The 15,406-nt window shown below is 46.4% G+C and overlaps 2 protein-coding genes across 3 annotated transcripts in view; both read left to right on the top strand.

The window, feature by feature from the left end:
• INPP5B (inositol polyphosphate-5-phosphatase B) overlaps nt 1-5,289 on the top strand; it is an 81,465-nt gene extending 76,176 nt beyond the window's left edge. The window contains 4 exon segments of the mRNA XM_025367687.1: nt 726-810; nt 1,428-1,555; nt 2,938-3,049; nt 4,935-5,289. Of these exon segments, the coding sequence (XP_025223472.1) occupies nt 726-810; nt 1,428-1,555; nt 2,938-3,049; nt 4,935-5,050 (441 nt within the window). The 3' untranslated portion in view covers nt 5,051-5,289.
• A 1,447-nt stretch (nt 5,290-6,736) lies between these two features.
• Nucleotides 6,737-15,406, top strand: part of MTF1 (metal regulatory transcription factor 1) — a 53,840-nt gene continuing 45,170 nt past the window's right edge. Inside the window, exons 1-2 of one of the 2 annotated variants that reach the window (XM_025382438.1) lie at nt 6,737-6,852; nt 9,588-10,046. In XM_025382438.1, coding sequence (XP_025238223.1) covers nt 9,639-10,046 — 408 coding nt within the window. In that variant the 5' untranslated portion in view covers nt 6,737-6,852; nt 9,588-9,638. Of the gene's footprint in view, nt 6,853-7,395; nt 7,497-9,587; nt 10,047-15,406 lie in introns of those variants that run through there. The other variant, XM_025382430.1, reaches the window with a different exon arrangement.

Raw genomic sequence — 15,406 nt, 5'->3', positions numbered from 1 at the left:
TCCTGAGACTAATGGAAATAGCTTTGTTGCCATAATCTGTTTTTATTGAGATGGAGTCTCGCTCTGTCACCAAGCTGGGGTGCAGTTCACCATCTCGGCTCACTGCAACCTCCACCTCCCGGGTTGTAGCAATTCTCCTGCCTCAGCTTCTCGAGTAGCTGGGATTACAGGCATGTACCACCAAGCCCAGCTAATTTTTGTATTTTTTTAGAGACAGGCTTTCACCATGTTGGCCAGGATGGTCTCAATCCCGTGATCCGCCCGCCTCTGCCTCCCAAAGTGCTGGGATTATAGGCGTGAGCCAACACGCCTGACTGCTGCCATAATCTTATTTGCACAAAGCATTGAGGTGCCTTGTTAGTGTTCTCTTATGCTCTTATGCACTGTATATTTTCTTCATTTTTTTCCCCCTGGGTAATCCCTCTATACTACTGCAGGAAACATAGCTGCCTTTATGTTTTCTCCAATGTTGGATCTTCTTGTGTGTTGTGTGCCCTACCCATAGTTTTATAGTAGATGCCTGAAGACCTATTGTAGAAACTTGCCTGGGAAGTCCTGCAAGATGAATTAGCCACATCAGCCTAAATCAGATCATCTGTCAGGGTGATTCAGAGGCCTCACCACACTGCTCCTTTTTGCATTCTGCTAGTGATATTGCCAGGTCAGGAAATCATTCATGATTTTCTGAGAAAATAATTGTTTTGTTACTGTGTTCCCTTTTGCAGGAAGATCTGTTTCAGCAACCAGGCCTGAGGTCAGAATTTGAACACGTCAGGGACTGCTTGGATACTGGAATGATTGATAACCTCTGTATCCTTCAGACATTCAACTGTGCGTGTGTGAGAGAGACAGAGAGAGAGAATATGAGTGAGAGAGAGAGAGAATGTGAGTGAGACAGGTGAGAAAAAGGAAAGTATTTTATGGCTCAAAATCTGATATTGTATCCTCAGCTACCATGTTTTATTTAAAGTTTGCATAGAGAAGGCTTTACAATTTTATTTCATTTTATTTTTTTGAGATAGGGTCCATCTCTATCACCCAGGCTGGAGTGCAGTAGTGTGATCTCGGATCACTGCAACCTTTACCTCCTGGGCTCAAGCAATCCTCTCACCTCAGCCTCCCGAGTAGCTTGGACCACAGGTACATACTACCACACCTGGCTAATTTTTGAACTTTTTATAGAGGCAGGGTTTCACCATGTAGCCCAGGCTAAGAATTTACAACTTTAAGCAACCAATAGAGCAGGAACTCAGGAGGGCCTGGCTCACCTGACAAACAATGTGGCCCCTTCGAGAAGTTAGGCTGGCATCCTAGCCCTGAGCAGAGAGCCTGACAGGGCAGTCAGCACTTCTGGCACGTGCTTGCTCCTGGGCCTTTTCCTAACCATGGGCAGCAGCATCGTCGGTTCCTTAACAACGGGCCAAAAGCTGCCAGCAATCATTCTGTAGCCGAAGCCCTGCTGCTTTTCCTGGAGAGCCTTCCAGAGCCTGTCATCTGTTACAGCGCCTACCATAACTGCTTGGAGTGTTCTGGCAACTACACAGCAAGCAAACAGGTGAGAGGAAGCACTGAGCAGCATGTGGTTAGCCCCAGACCCCGTGGGGCTGAGGGAACAGAGTGGACACAGTTCCTCAAGTGTAGCATCTCAGAAACTGAACACCTTATCTTTCCTTCTCCAACCTGTTCTTTCTCTTATGTCTTTGTTTCTTTTAATGGCATCAACCTTAATTCCAGTGAGTCAACCTCAAAACCTGAGTCATTTCTGACTCCACCCTCTCCTTGCCTCCCGCGTGCCCAGTCTCGTTACTCTATCCACCGTCCTCTCTCTTCCATTCTCATTGTACCTAGCTTGGCTCAGTGCCCTGCATTCACGGTCTCCTGTTGATTTGTTTTGCACACTGCCATCAGATTGTGTATTCTAAAGCTATTGTCATATGACTGTTGGTCAAAAACCGTACTTGGCTCTCTATTGCCAATTACTGATTTTAAATATCGAAGACTTTCTATGATCTAGCTTGGTGGTTCACACATACAACAGGCCTTGGCAGAATAATCTAGAAAACTTGCCAATAATAGAGATTCTAAAGCCATACCCCAAATCCACTGAATCACAATCACTTTTTTTTTTTTTTTTTTGAGATGGAGTCTTGCTGTATTACCTAGGCTGGAATGAATTGCACGATCTCGGCTCACTGTAACCTCTGCCTCCCAGGTTCAAGTGATTCTTCTGCCCCAGCCTCCTGAGTAGCTGGGATTACAGGCGTGCACCACCACGCCTGGCTAATTTTTGTATTTTTAGTAGATATGGGGTTTCACCATGTTGGCCGGGCTGGTCTCGAACTCCTGACCTCAGGTGATCCACCTGCTTCGGCCTCCCAAAGTGCTGGGATTATAGGCATGAGCCACTGAGCCCAGCCTATAGGCATGAGCCACTGAGCCCGGCCCATAATCACTTTTGGAATCTATTTTGTTCAAGCTTCCAAACTGATTCTGATATGCAGATAGCTGGAGTACTCATTGATCAGGGCCTGATCAACCCTTCTAGTTATGCTCCTGCCAAAATTGACTTCTCATAAAGTGTTCTCTCTACTTATCTCACTATTTCCCTTCTCCTGCCCTTTTTTATACTTTCTTTGCTCTAAATAACCCCAGTTCTTATCTCTGTAAGTCCAATTTTGTCTTATATTCAAGACCCAACTAAAATGTCTTATTTCCTTCAGTCTTATAGGAACATGTAGTTAAAAGTTTGACTTCTAAATTCATGTTGCATTTGACCCCTACCTCTCTTTTGGTACTTATGCCAAGTAGTAAGCAACCAGTTTTCTGTGCACAGTCTTTCTCGTGCACTTGGATCGTTTACACAGTTCTTGGACTATAGTAGCCACTTGACAAATAATTCAGTGAACAAAAGACAAATGCCAGTTCTTTCTCTTTCAGGTCATTTCTACTCTCCCCACATTCTACAAAAATGTCTTCCACTACTTGATGGCGTTTTTACAAGAACTGCTGAAAAATTCAGCAAAAAATCATTTGGATGAGAATATTCTAGGTAAGCAGCCAAATGTCTATGGAAAGCATTTCTGCAAACTGAGAGACTCGTAATGAGAAATGAGGTTGAGGAGGATCCCAGGTCCCTTGCAGTAGAACTAAAATGGCAAGCTCTGGGCAAAGATTTTTTAAAGCAGAAAGTTTTGCATTTGGACACTCCTCCCTACTCCTAACAACACAAGAATAAGTATAGTCATGGGCTGGGTGCAGTGGCTCACACCTGTAATCCGAGCACTTTGTGAGGCTGAGGTGGGCGGATCACCTGAGGTCAGGAGTTTGAGACCAGCCTGGCCAACATGGTGAAACCCCACCTGTACTAAAAATACAAAAATTAGCTGGGCGTGGTGGCGCATGCCTGTAATCCCAGCTAAACGGGAGGCTGAGTTGGGAGAATTGCTTGAAACCGGGAGGCGGAGGCTGCAGTGACCCGAGATGCCACTGCACTCCAGCCTGGGCGACAGAGTGAGACTCCATCCCCCCGCCCCCCAAAAAAAATATAGTCATGTACCATATATCATCTTGGTCAACAAAGGACCACATATACGATGGAGGGCCAATAAGATTATAATACTGTGGTTTTGTGTGTTTGTGTATGCATGTGTGTGTGTGCGCTTAAGAAAGTCTCACTCTGTCAGCCAGGCTGGAGTATAGTGGTGTGATCTCAGCTCACTGCAACCTCCACCTCCTGGGTTCAAGTGATTCTTCTGCCTTGGCCTCCTGAGTAGCTGGGATTATAGGCACTTGCCACTATGCCTAGCTTTTTAATTAAATTTAATTAATTAATTAATTTTTTTAGAGACGGAGTCTCGCTCTGTCGCCAGGCTGGAGCGCAGTGGCGTGATCTCAGCTCACTGCAACCTCCACCTCCCGGGTTCAAGCAATTCTCCTGCCTCAGCCTTACAAGTAGCTGGGACTACAGGCGTGCACCACCACACCCAGCTAATTTTTGTATTTTTAGTAGAGACAGGGTTTCACCATGTTGGCCAGGATGGTCTCAATCTCTTGACCTCATGATTCCGCCTGCCTCGGCCTCCCAAAGTGCTGGGATTAGAGGGCTGAGCCTCCGCGCCCGGCCCTTTTTTTTTTTTTTTTAAGGGCAGTGACCAGCCCAACGTGCCCACCCTCCCCGCTGCGGGATGGGAGAGGGCTGGGAGCCAGATGGCCACCCCGGCCCTCACAGCCACCCCTCGGACAGGGGCCACAGGGCCACACCCTCCAATGCCCACACCTCAGCCATCCCTACCACGCTCATGGAACCTTGTCTCAGCCTGGGGACGAGCCCCCACTGGGGACAGGGGGTGGTGGGGGGAGGAGGCGGGAACCAGAGAGGCAGGACACCAAGCAGGGCCATCTCCCCTACAACCTCCCAGCCTCAGCCACCTCTGACACAGCACCATTCCCCTTGGAAAGCCCACTGGCAGGACAGGCTAATTTTTGTATTTTTAGTAGAGATGGGGTTTCATCATGTTGGCCTAGCTTGGTCTTGAACTCGTGGCCTCTAGTGATCTGCCTGCTTTGGCTTCCCAAAGTGCTGGGATGACAGGTGTGAGCCACCATGCCCGGCTCATAATACCGTATTTTTGATGTGCCTTTCCTATGTTTAGATATATTTGGATATACACATACTTAGCACTGTGTTACAACTGCCTGTAGTATTCAGTATAGTAACATGCTGTACAGAAGCCTAGGAGCAATAGACTATACCATATAGAATTGTGTAAGTACAAGTGTAAGTTTGTGAAAGTTTAAGTACACTCTATGATGTTTGCACAATGACGAAATCACTTAATGACACATTTCTCAGAACATATCCCTGTTGTTAAGTGATGTGTGTCTTTAGTACCTTCTTTTGCTGAATCATTTCTTTTCTGTGTTTTTTCTTGCAGCTAGCATATTTGGCAGCTTATTGCTTCGAAACCCAGCTGGTCACCAAAAGCTTGATATGACAGAGAAGAAAAAGGCTCAAGAATTTATTCACCAGTTCCTCTGCAACCCACTCTGAGCCTCTATATCCCTCCTCCTATTTTACTTGAGGCTGCCAATTACCAGCCCCACCTGTTTCAGCTCAAGAGATGCCTTAAGATAATTATGTGAGGCCACTTGGTAGCAAGAATGGCAGCTATTTCCTGAGCCTAGTACCCTGACTAAGCTCACCATTGGTTAGCACACTCAGTGCTGTGAGTCGTGAAGACACGGGAGAAAATCCACCATAATAAAACTGACATTCAATTTTCAACTTTAGTTATTTAACACAGATTGATCTTTTTTTTGAGATGGAGTTTCACTTTTGTTGCCCAGCCTGGAGTGCATTGGCGTGGTCTTGGTTGACTGAACCTCTGCCTCTCGAGTAGCTGGGATTATAGGCGTCTGCCACCATGCCTGGCTAATTGTTTTGTATTTTTAGTAGAGATAGGGTTTCACCATGTTGGCCAGGCTGGTCTCGAATGCCTGGCCTCAGGTGATCCAGGCCTCCCAAAGTGCTGGGATTTCAGGTGTGAACCACCACGCCTGGCCTAAAATGTTTTTAAATAACTGTATTTGTTGTACTCACTCACCCTACCTCCAGGGCATAGTCAGTGCCTTCCCTATAGCCTGGGCTGAGATCCCCATGAGCAGATATTTGATGGAAAGTCATGAAAGGCCAATGAGTTGGATGGCAAGAATGCAGGCAGAAGCTGCTGGGTGAAACAGGCCACAGCCACCCCAGATGCTTTCAGTGCTCTGAGGACGTGTATATGCATATGCAAACTCTACCCTCGTTCCTGCCCAGATAATGGCTCGATAACTCTGAAGCTGGTTGCTCAGCCTCTGAGGGCAATACAGGCATTTAAAAAATTAAAATAACCAGGCACAGTGGCTCACGCCTGTAATCTCAGCACTTTGGGAGACTAAGGTGGGAGGATCACTTGAGACCAGGAGTTTGGGACCAGCCTGGGCAACACAGGGAGACCCCATCTCTACAAAAACATTTTTAAAAAATTAGCTGGGCGTGGTGATGCATACCTGTGGTCCGTTACTTGGGAGGCTGACGTGGGGTGGCTCACTTGAGCATAGGAGTTTGAGGCTGCAGTGAGCTATGAACACATCACTGTATGCCAGCCTGGGTGAGAGAGGGAGACCCCGTCTCTAAAAATGTAAAATCACTGAAAAAATGAGTGTTCAGTGAAACAAGTGGGATTTTCTGGGTCAGCAAGTCTTCCAAACTGTATATGATGCTTCCCGTCTCCGTGTGTAATATATTTTAATGATAAATGTATTTTTAACAGTGGTGGTTGTATATGTTTTTCTCTCTTAAGAGATGGCAGTTCGCTGCAGCTGGACTTTGTGGCTCAAGCCTTGGGGCCAAAGAGATATATTCCTGGCAGTCTGGTGGGTACCGGTCACTATTCACATATTTCCAGCAGGAAATGGTTATGGCACTGGCCTGAACTCCTTGACCCCTGGTCTAGTCTTTGGAGTTGTCCCACTCTGAATATTCGAGAGAAGCAGCTTATGGTTAAAACAGGCAGTGGCAGCTGGGAGGATCTAACAGCTAGATCCTCCAGGCATTTGGAAAGGACAGGGGCATAACGAAGGCACATGCAGAATCGCTTCCTGGGTACGAATGCCCACTACTGGGCACTGTAAAATGGGTTTAAGACACGGGCCAGCAGAACAATGTGAAAGGTTAAAGAAGGGAGTGGCCGGTAGGTGGCGCTAACTGGCCCGGGCATGAGTCCCGCCGAACCTGCGTCCTCTTGCAGGGGAAGAAAGTTGGGACCGCCAGCCTGGGCAAGAGTGTGAGAAGAGAGCTGGGCGTCCTAGGCAAGCGCGTGAGAAGGGAAGAGGCGGTGGCGTCCTCTCTAGCTGGGCTCAGAATACTCTTAGTTCTGCCTTTGGGGTCTTGTCTTCCTTTCTGGGCCTCCCGTCTGTGTTAACTTTGATGGGTGCTGAAGGGAAGGCCGAGGCCCCGGCGGGAGAAACCTGGGCACGTCGCGGTCGTCCAGGCTCCCCTGTCGGGTTGGAGCCAGGGTTCCGACTGCCAACTGTGGTCCTTCCCGCTGCTGCTGTGGCTGCCAGGGCGAGGGCGGGCAGCGCAAACCTGGCTGAGGACATTTCGGATCCTTCCTTGGCGATTCGTTCCCTTCTCCTTGATTCCAGTGCCGCGAGGGCGACACCCTGCGGGCCGCCCGTGACACCCCGGGCGCTTCCCCACGCGAATAAACTCACCTTCTGGGCGCCTTCCCCTCGGTGCCCCGCCCCGCCCCTCCCGCTCGCCAATTGGAGGCTGCAGCTCAGCCCCCTGACAACCTGAGCCAACCAGAGGCGCCAGGGAGGGGCGGATCCGCTGTCCCCTCCTTCCTCCGGAAAGCGGAAGCGGAAGTGACGTTAGGGGAAGGTGGGGGCAATCATGGTGCCGCTGGGGAGGGGAGAAGCTGCTGCTGCCGCCGTTGCCGGGAGCCGCGGAGGTAAAAGGCGAAACTAGACTTGGCCTGGGCTTGGGACTTACCGGGGGGCGCGGGACTTAGGCTCCCTCCTGAAGCATTTCCCAATAGAGACCTCAGTCTGGTCACCATAGGGACCCCACCCCTTCTCCGTTTCCATGGGGATGGGTATCCAGCCCCCCTTTCCTGTTTCCATGGAGACCCGGACCCTGCCCCTCTCCTCGGTGCTTGGAGACCCCCAGCTTGTCTTCGGGTTTTTCTGTGTAGCGCTGTGCTGGGGGCTATCCCAGACAGGCTCCTTTTCCCAGCCTTCTCTCAAGGGGGCTCCGTTCGCACTCCTCGTTGGCTACCTTCAAACCTCCTGGTCTTGTTTGTTCCGGACAGTTGGTCTCCGCGTTGCCGCCGAGGGTGCCCGGGCAGCCCACTGGGGTCCTCGGTGCTCTCTTCTCTCTTCTCAGATGCAGCGAAATGTACATCTGTGGGGTTGCGTAAGCCAGAACTAGGGGTCGGGCCGGTACCTCCCGGATCCGATCCTTTGGCCTGTTTCTGGTAACTGTCTAGCCACCCCACTAAGTAAAGGCTCACTTTCTAACCCAGAGCAGAAGAGAAAGATAAAATGCAAAGCCAGACTGAAAACTAAAAGGGATGTGCTGATTATTTTAAAATTTTCTGTTCTGCCTGCCAGACCCACATTTGTAGAGCCTGTGTTTGCAGATGAAGGAAGAATCACTATTCCAGAACATGAAAGCTTCAAATGTGGTATTTTTCTCAAGAGAATGTATCTTTCCAAGATAGTATATCTTCACGAGAGAGTATGTCGCCATGTCTTTCATTCATTTAGCTGACATTTGTATCAGTGTACTATGCTAGGGGCTGTAGAAACAAAAATAATAAGACTCAATTCATTCAGGGACGAGAGCCCACTATACAACCATAACTTCTTGTTAACACCATATTGGACATAAATAGATACAGTGATCTTCATTGTTTGTGCCTGACTGGGGATTAGCCCTTCCACCCAGAAGGTTGAAACATCTGTTCTAGGTAGGAGGGAAGAAATTCACACTTGTTCCTCTACTATTTACCAAACATTGTGCTTTACATATGTTGCCTCTTTTATTCCTTATAAAAACTTTGAGAGAACAGGAATTACTAGTCCCACCTTGCACATAAGAAAAATGAGGCACAGAAAAGTTACCCATGTAGTAAAAGGCAAAGCCAGGATTTGTAGGTAGATGACTCTGCCTCCAAAGCCTTGCTCCTTCTACCATAAACTACATGAAACCATTTACTGCTTCGTGGTCTGATTTGGAGGGTATTTGAGTGGAGTTTCTCTTAAGATTTGTAGCAACTCAGCCTTTAAGCAGCTACTGTTCTGTTTGCTCTTTTGTCCCCTTTAAATATTTTGACCAAGTTTCAAATTGTTTGACAGGCGTATTCAGAGGGTCTTATGAACTTATTACTTCAATTTTTGAAAAGCTCTTTTCTTTTCTTTTCCTTTCTTGTAGAGATGGAGGTCTCACTATGTTGACCAGGCTGATCTCAAACTCCTGGCCTCAAGCGATCCTCCCATCTCAGCCTCCCAAAGTGCTGGGATTACAGGCGTGAGCCACCACGCCCGGCCAGCATTGCTTTTCTTTAAAAATGACTTGATGGGCCGGGCGCGGTGGCTCACGCCTGTAATTCCAGCACTTTGGGAGGCCGAGGTGGGCGGATCACGAGGTCAGGAGATCAAGACCACGGTGAAACCCCGTCTCTACTAAAAATACAAAAAATTAGCGAGGCGTAATGGCGGGCACCTGTAGTCCCAGCTACTTGGGAGGCTGAGGCAGAAGAATGGCGTGAACCCGGGAGGCAGAGCTTGCAGTGAGCCGAGATCGCGCCACTGCACTCCAGCCTGGGCAACAGAACGAGAGTCTGTCTCAAAAAAAAAAAAAAAAAAAAAAAGACTTGATGGTTTTTAAAGTTAAAATAAAAAAAAAATTATTTCCAAGGATGGTTTTTCATTTGCTTTAGCTTGCTCTTTAAATGAGAGGGAAAATGAACCTTGTGGTTGCTGAGGAGCTGCGTGGGTCTTGTGGTATGACTCTTAACTCTGGCTTTGTTCTGTTGCAGACAAGTCATTACGTTTTCATTTCTCACAATTGGGCTGAGCACAACTGAACCATGGGGGAACACAGTCCAGACGACAACATCATCTACTTTGAGGCAGAGGAAGATGAGCTGACCCCTGATGATAAAATGCTCAGGTTTGTGGATAAAAACGGACTGGTGCCTTCCTCATCTGGAACTGTTTATGATAGGACCACTGTTCTTATTGAGCAGGACCCTGGCACTTTGGAGGATGAAGATGATGACGGACAGTGTGGAGAACACTTGCCTTTTCTAGTAGGGGGTGAAGAGGGCTTTCACCTGATAGATCATGAAGCAATGTCCCAGGGTTATGTGCAGCACATTATCTCACCAGATCAGATTCATTTGACAATAAACCCTGGTTCCACACCCATGCCAAGAAATATCGAAGGTGCAACCCTCACTCTGCAGTCGGAATGTCCGGAAACAAAACGTAAAGAAGTAAGTAAAGCAGTCAGTGAGGGCCTAGTTTGGTTTTGGGGCAAGTCCTTACAAAATTCTTGGTGCAAATTTTAGTTGGGGAGTGAAGGAGTCCGTGGGGTTAGGACTTACAGTAGTTTTGCTTATCAGCAACACATATGCTTCAGGTTTTGTTGTGATTGCTTCTGGAACTTTTGGGTTGTATAGCCATGTTGAAATTTGGGAATATGAAATTGTAATTTCTTGAATTTCTTTCCCCAAATCATAAATAAAACAGAAATTTTACTTAAGTAGGCCCACGTTTCTGGTGCTAAAATGACTATTTAGCTTATCTAACAGGGAAATAACTAGAGTTGGCTTATTTGATAAAGAAATAACTATATTTGGCTTATCTCCGGGTTGTGTTTAAATGATTTGTTTTGGAGATGAGTATCTGCTGGAATATGTTTTATTATCTTAGTGAATGTTTAATGAACTTTTATTTCACGTGGCACACGCCTGTAATCCCAGCACTTTGGGAGGCTGAGGCAGGTGGATCACTTGAGGTCAGGAGTTCAAGAGCAGCCTGGCCAACATGGTGAAACCCCGTCTCTGCTAAAATATAAAAATTAGCCAGGCGTGGTGGTGCATGGCTGTAATTGCAGCTACTCAGGAGGCTGAGGTAGGAGAATCACTTGGACCCGGGAGGCAGAGGTTGCAGTGAGCCGAGATCATGCCACTGTACTCCAGCCTGGGCGATAGAGTGAGACTCCATCTAAAAAAAAAAAGAAAGAAAGAAAGAAAGAAATTCAGGCTGGGCACAGTGGCTCATGCCTGTAATCCCAACACTTTCTGTAATGCCAGCACTGGGAGGCTGAGGCAGGTGGATCACCTGAGGTCAAGACCACCCTGGCCAACATGGTAAAACCCCATCTGTTCTAAAAATAGAAAAATTAGCCAGACATGGTGGTGGGTGCCTGTGATCCCAGCTATTTGGGAAGCTGAGGCAGGGGAATTACTTGAATCCAGGAGGTGGAGGTTGCAGTGAGCCAGGATCGCGCCACTGTACTCCAGCCTGGATGACAGAGAGAGACTCAGTCTCGGGGCAAAAAAAAAAAAAAAGGAAATTCAGGCAAGAGGCAGTAAATGAGAGCAGGTTATCTAAAATAAGTTTTCATTTCATGTTTAGCTAATGTGAGTAAGGTGATGCATGTCAGGATGCTTTGAAAACTGCAAAGCATTTTACAAATTATATTGGTGGTTATTATTAGCAGAATAAAAGTTCTGGTTTAAAGGTAGTGAAATACATTATCCAGGAAATTTTTTTTTGAGACGGAGTTTTACTCTTGTTGCCTAAGCTGGAGTGCAACGGCATGATCTTGGCTCACTGCAACCTCTGCCTCCTGGGTTCAAGCAATTCTCCTGCCTCAGCCTCCTGAGTAGCTGGGATTATAGGCAGGCGCCACGATGCCCAGCGAATTTTTTGTATTTTTAGTAGAAATGGGGTTTCACCATGTTAACCAGGCTGGTCTCGAATTCTTGACTTCAGGTGATCCACCCGCCTCAGCCTTCCAAAGTGCTGGGATTACAGGCATCAGCCACCACACCTGGCCTATCCAGGAACTATTACAGGTCAGTTAGAAAAAAATAGGTCACTGGTAGTTACAGTACCAAGGACTAAATGTAAGATGTTACTAAACAGAAATAGGGTTAATGATTTAGCAATATCTTTTTCGCTGTGGTTGAGGTCTTGAAATTGCATATGGCTTATTGATGGCATATTACTTTACCTTTGCTAACCTTAGAGAGACCATCTTGTCCCACCGCCTACCCTATGCAGAAATTTCCCTATGGCATCTCTGACATCAGTTAATCTTGTTTCTGCTTGAAGACATCCAGAATTACAAGAGTACAGTGTTTCATACCTCAGCCCAATACATTTGTTAGCCAGCTCTGATTGTTAGAAAGCTTTTACTTGTATAGAACCAAAACCTTCCTTTCTGCAGGTGCCTCCCACTGGTTCTAGATCTGCCTTCCTGAGTAAACTTCCTCCCACAGGACAGTCCATCAGCTATTTGAAGATCATGGTTTTTTCTTCCTCTTGTATAGGCTGACCACCTCCATTTACTTAAATGTCCCTCTGTGACATTTTCCCCAGTCTCTCATCAGCCTCGTCACCTTTGATTATATGAATTCCAGTTTTCCAAAGTGCTTTTTTTTTTCTTTTCTTTTTTTTGAGACGGAGTTTCGCTCTTGTTGCCCAGGCTGGAGTGCAATGGTACTATCTCGGCTCACTGCAACCTCTGCCTCCCAGGTTCAAGCGATTCTCCTGCCTCAGTCTCCTGAGTAGCTGGGATTAGAGGCATGTGCTACCACGCCCAACTAATTTTGTATTTTTAGTAGAGACAGCGTTTCTCCATGTTGATCAGGCTGATCTCGAACTCCTGACCTCAGGAGACCCACCTGCCTTGGCCGCCCAAAATGCTGGGATTACAGGCATGAGCCACCATGCCTGGCCCCAAAGTCCTTTTAAAATCTGCAGTTGAGCACCGTCTCATAAGTGTGAGTCAATTAGCATTGAAAACAGTATGGCTCTTATCTCTTAATATGGACACTGTACTATGATTACTATATAGTCTATATTTTATCAGCAACATCTTACTGTTAGCTTATAGTTGGAAATTTCTAGAGTAGTGCTTCTTAACTGCGGGCAGTTTTGCCCTCAGGAGATGTTTGGCAATGTCTAGAAACATTTTGTGTCGTCACACTGTGGAGGTGATACTGGAATCTAGTGGGTAGAGGTTAAAGACATTGTTAAATGTTTTATAGTGCACAGGACAGCCCCCTACAACAAAGAACTGGCCCAAAATAGCAATAGTACTGGGATCGACAAACCCTGCTCTAGATTATTCTCATGTATGCAGCTGTCAGATCTTACAAAAATGAAAATGGGGACCTGCCTATAGGCCTTATTAAAAATATCTTCCGGCCGGACATGGTGGCTCACGCCTGTAATCCCAACACTTTGGGAGGCCAAGGCGGGTGGATCACCTGAGGTCAGGAGTTCGAGACCAGCGTGGCCAACACAATGAAACCCTGTCTCTATTAAAAATACAAAAAATTAGCCGGGCGTGGTGGCAGATGGCTGTAATCCCAGCTACTCCGGAGACTGAGGCAGGGTAATTGCTTGAACCCGGGAGGTGGAGGTTGCAATAAGCCAAGATGTGCCACTGCACTCCAGCCTGGGCACCAAGAACAAAACTCTGTCTCAAAAAATAAAAAATAAAAATATCTCCCTATTAAATTTTATCTTGTTGATTTCAGTCCAATATTTGAGCTTGTGGGGGGGTTCATTTCAACTCCACAAACATTTAGAGAGCAAAATGCTGTTATGCTCTGTGGACGCTGCAGATGGTTGTGGTAGTAGATTTATAGCATAGAAGCAGAAATTGTTTACACCAGTAATCATAGCAACAAACACAATGTGGTAAATGTGAAGGAGAGGTACAAATATTGCACTGTGAGCACAGGGAAGCTCACCCTTAATCCTGGGATCAGGGAAGTCTTGTGAAAAAAGTGGCATTTGAGCTGGTCTTAAAGAATACATACAATTTAGGAAAAAAGCAGGAGGTTTTTCCAAGAGAGAGGAACAGCATGAAACAAGGAATACAGGTGGGAAACAGGCCATTTTCAGGGAATAGCCAGTTGTCCTGTTACAACAGAGTCAGCACACTTTTTTCTGCATAGGAGGGCTAAATAGTAAATATTCTGGGCTTTGCAGGCTAAAAGGTCTCTGTGGGAACTACTCCATTCTTCCATTGTAGCACAAAAGCAGCCATAGACAATACATAAATGAATGAACATGACCAAGTTCTGATAAGACTTTACAAAAACAGGCAGTGGGGTGGATTTGGTTCACTAGCTGTAGTGTGTCGACCCTTAGACTAGAACATAGGAGTAGAAAGAGATAAGGATGGAGAGATAACAAAGATCCAAACATGGAAAGCAGTGATAACCTTCTATGGGTTTTGAACTGTAACTTTTCTAGAAATGGTGGGAAACCATTGGAGGTGTCTAAGCCAAGGCTAGAGTGGTTAGAAAGAGAATGTGGTTAGAGTAGCATTTTAGAAAGACTGGTCTGGCAGCAGAGGTAGCTTGGAGGCAGAGGAAAACTGGAGACTTTTTGCCCAGTTAGGAGACAGTTGTAATTTATGTTTGGGGTTTCATTTAAATCTGAAGAAAGGATAGTGGCCTTGTTCATGAGAAGAATCAAGAGCTTTTGTAGAGGTATGAGAGAACTTCGTACATGTTATTGGAGTTTGATGAATGAGCCATGAGTTGGGCATGATTCAAAGGTTTTGAATAGGCCGGGCGCAGTGACTTGTGCCTGTAATCCCAGCACTTTCAGAGGCTGAGGTGAGTGGATCACTTGAGGTCTAGAGCTCTAGACCAGCCTGGCCAACATGGTGAAACCCTGTCTCTACTAAAAAGACAAAAACTATCTGGTCGTGGTGGTGCATGCCTGTAGTCCCAGCTACTTGGGAGGCTGAGGCAGGAGAATCACTTGAACCCAGAGGGCAGAGGGTGCAGTGAGCCAAGATTCTGCCACTGCTCTCCAGCCTGGGCAACAAGGTGAGAATCTTTGTCTCAAAAAAAAAAAAAAAAAAAAAGATTTTGAATCATGTTGATTGAAAGGATTCATCCATTTTCCCAAATTTGTTGAGTTTCTGCTGTATCTTAGCACAGCTTTTTGATGGAACTTCAAATCTAAGTGAAGAGTTAAGCAGTTAAGAGTCTGTTGTGATAGATATTTTAACAGAGGTTTTTTCGAAGTGCTGTGTGCATGCTGAGGAGAAAGTGGCTAACTCTGCTCCCTGCACCCTCCAAATGGTGATCTCATTCATAGGAATCAAGAAAGATGGGAAAAGGAAAAAGTTTTGGTGGGGTAATTAATGAGTTTGGTAGGAGTGTATTGAACATATAGTCCTTGGAGAAAAGTAAGATGAACAAATGGAAAGCTCATTGGAAACATGTATCTGAGGTCAAAGAAATGGTTTGGAGTTAGAATGGTAGTAGAAAGGGGCCTTCAAACTGTGGGTAGTTTACTTAAGGGAGAAGTAAGAGTTGGCCAGAGAACTTCAGGGTTGGAAAGAGAAAGAGGAACCCAAGAAGATCACAGTAGTCAATGGGATGGGTCGACTGCAGTGTTGTGAAAGCTGAAGGAAGAGAGTGTCAACAAATGAGGATATTCCTCTGTGACCCTGCAGAGGGACTGAGGAGCCTCAAAGAAGCCATTAGTTCTGCTGGTTGTGCAGTTGTTCACATATCATGAGAAGACTTGCCGCAGAGCATGAGTGATGAAGAAGTGAGTGAGTGATGAGGAAACAGGAGGCAGGAAATGT

This window comes from Theropithecus gelada, chromosome 1, assembly GCF_003255815.1.
Source record: "Theropithecus gelada isolate Dixy chromosome 1, Tgel_1.0, whole genome shotgun sequence".
NCBI lineage: Eukaryota > Metazoa > Chordata > Mammalia > Primates > Cercopithecidae > Theropithecus > Theropithecus gelada.
This window is presented reverse-complemented; position numbering and strand designations above follow the sequence as displayed.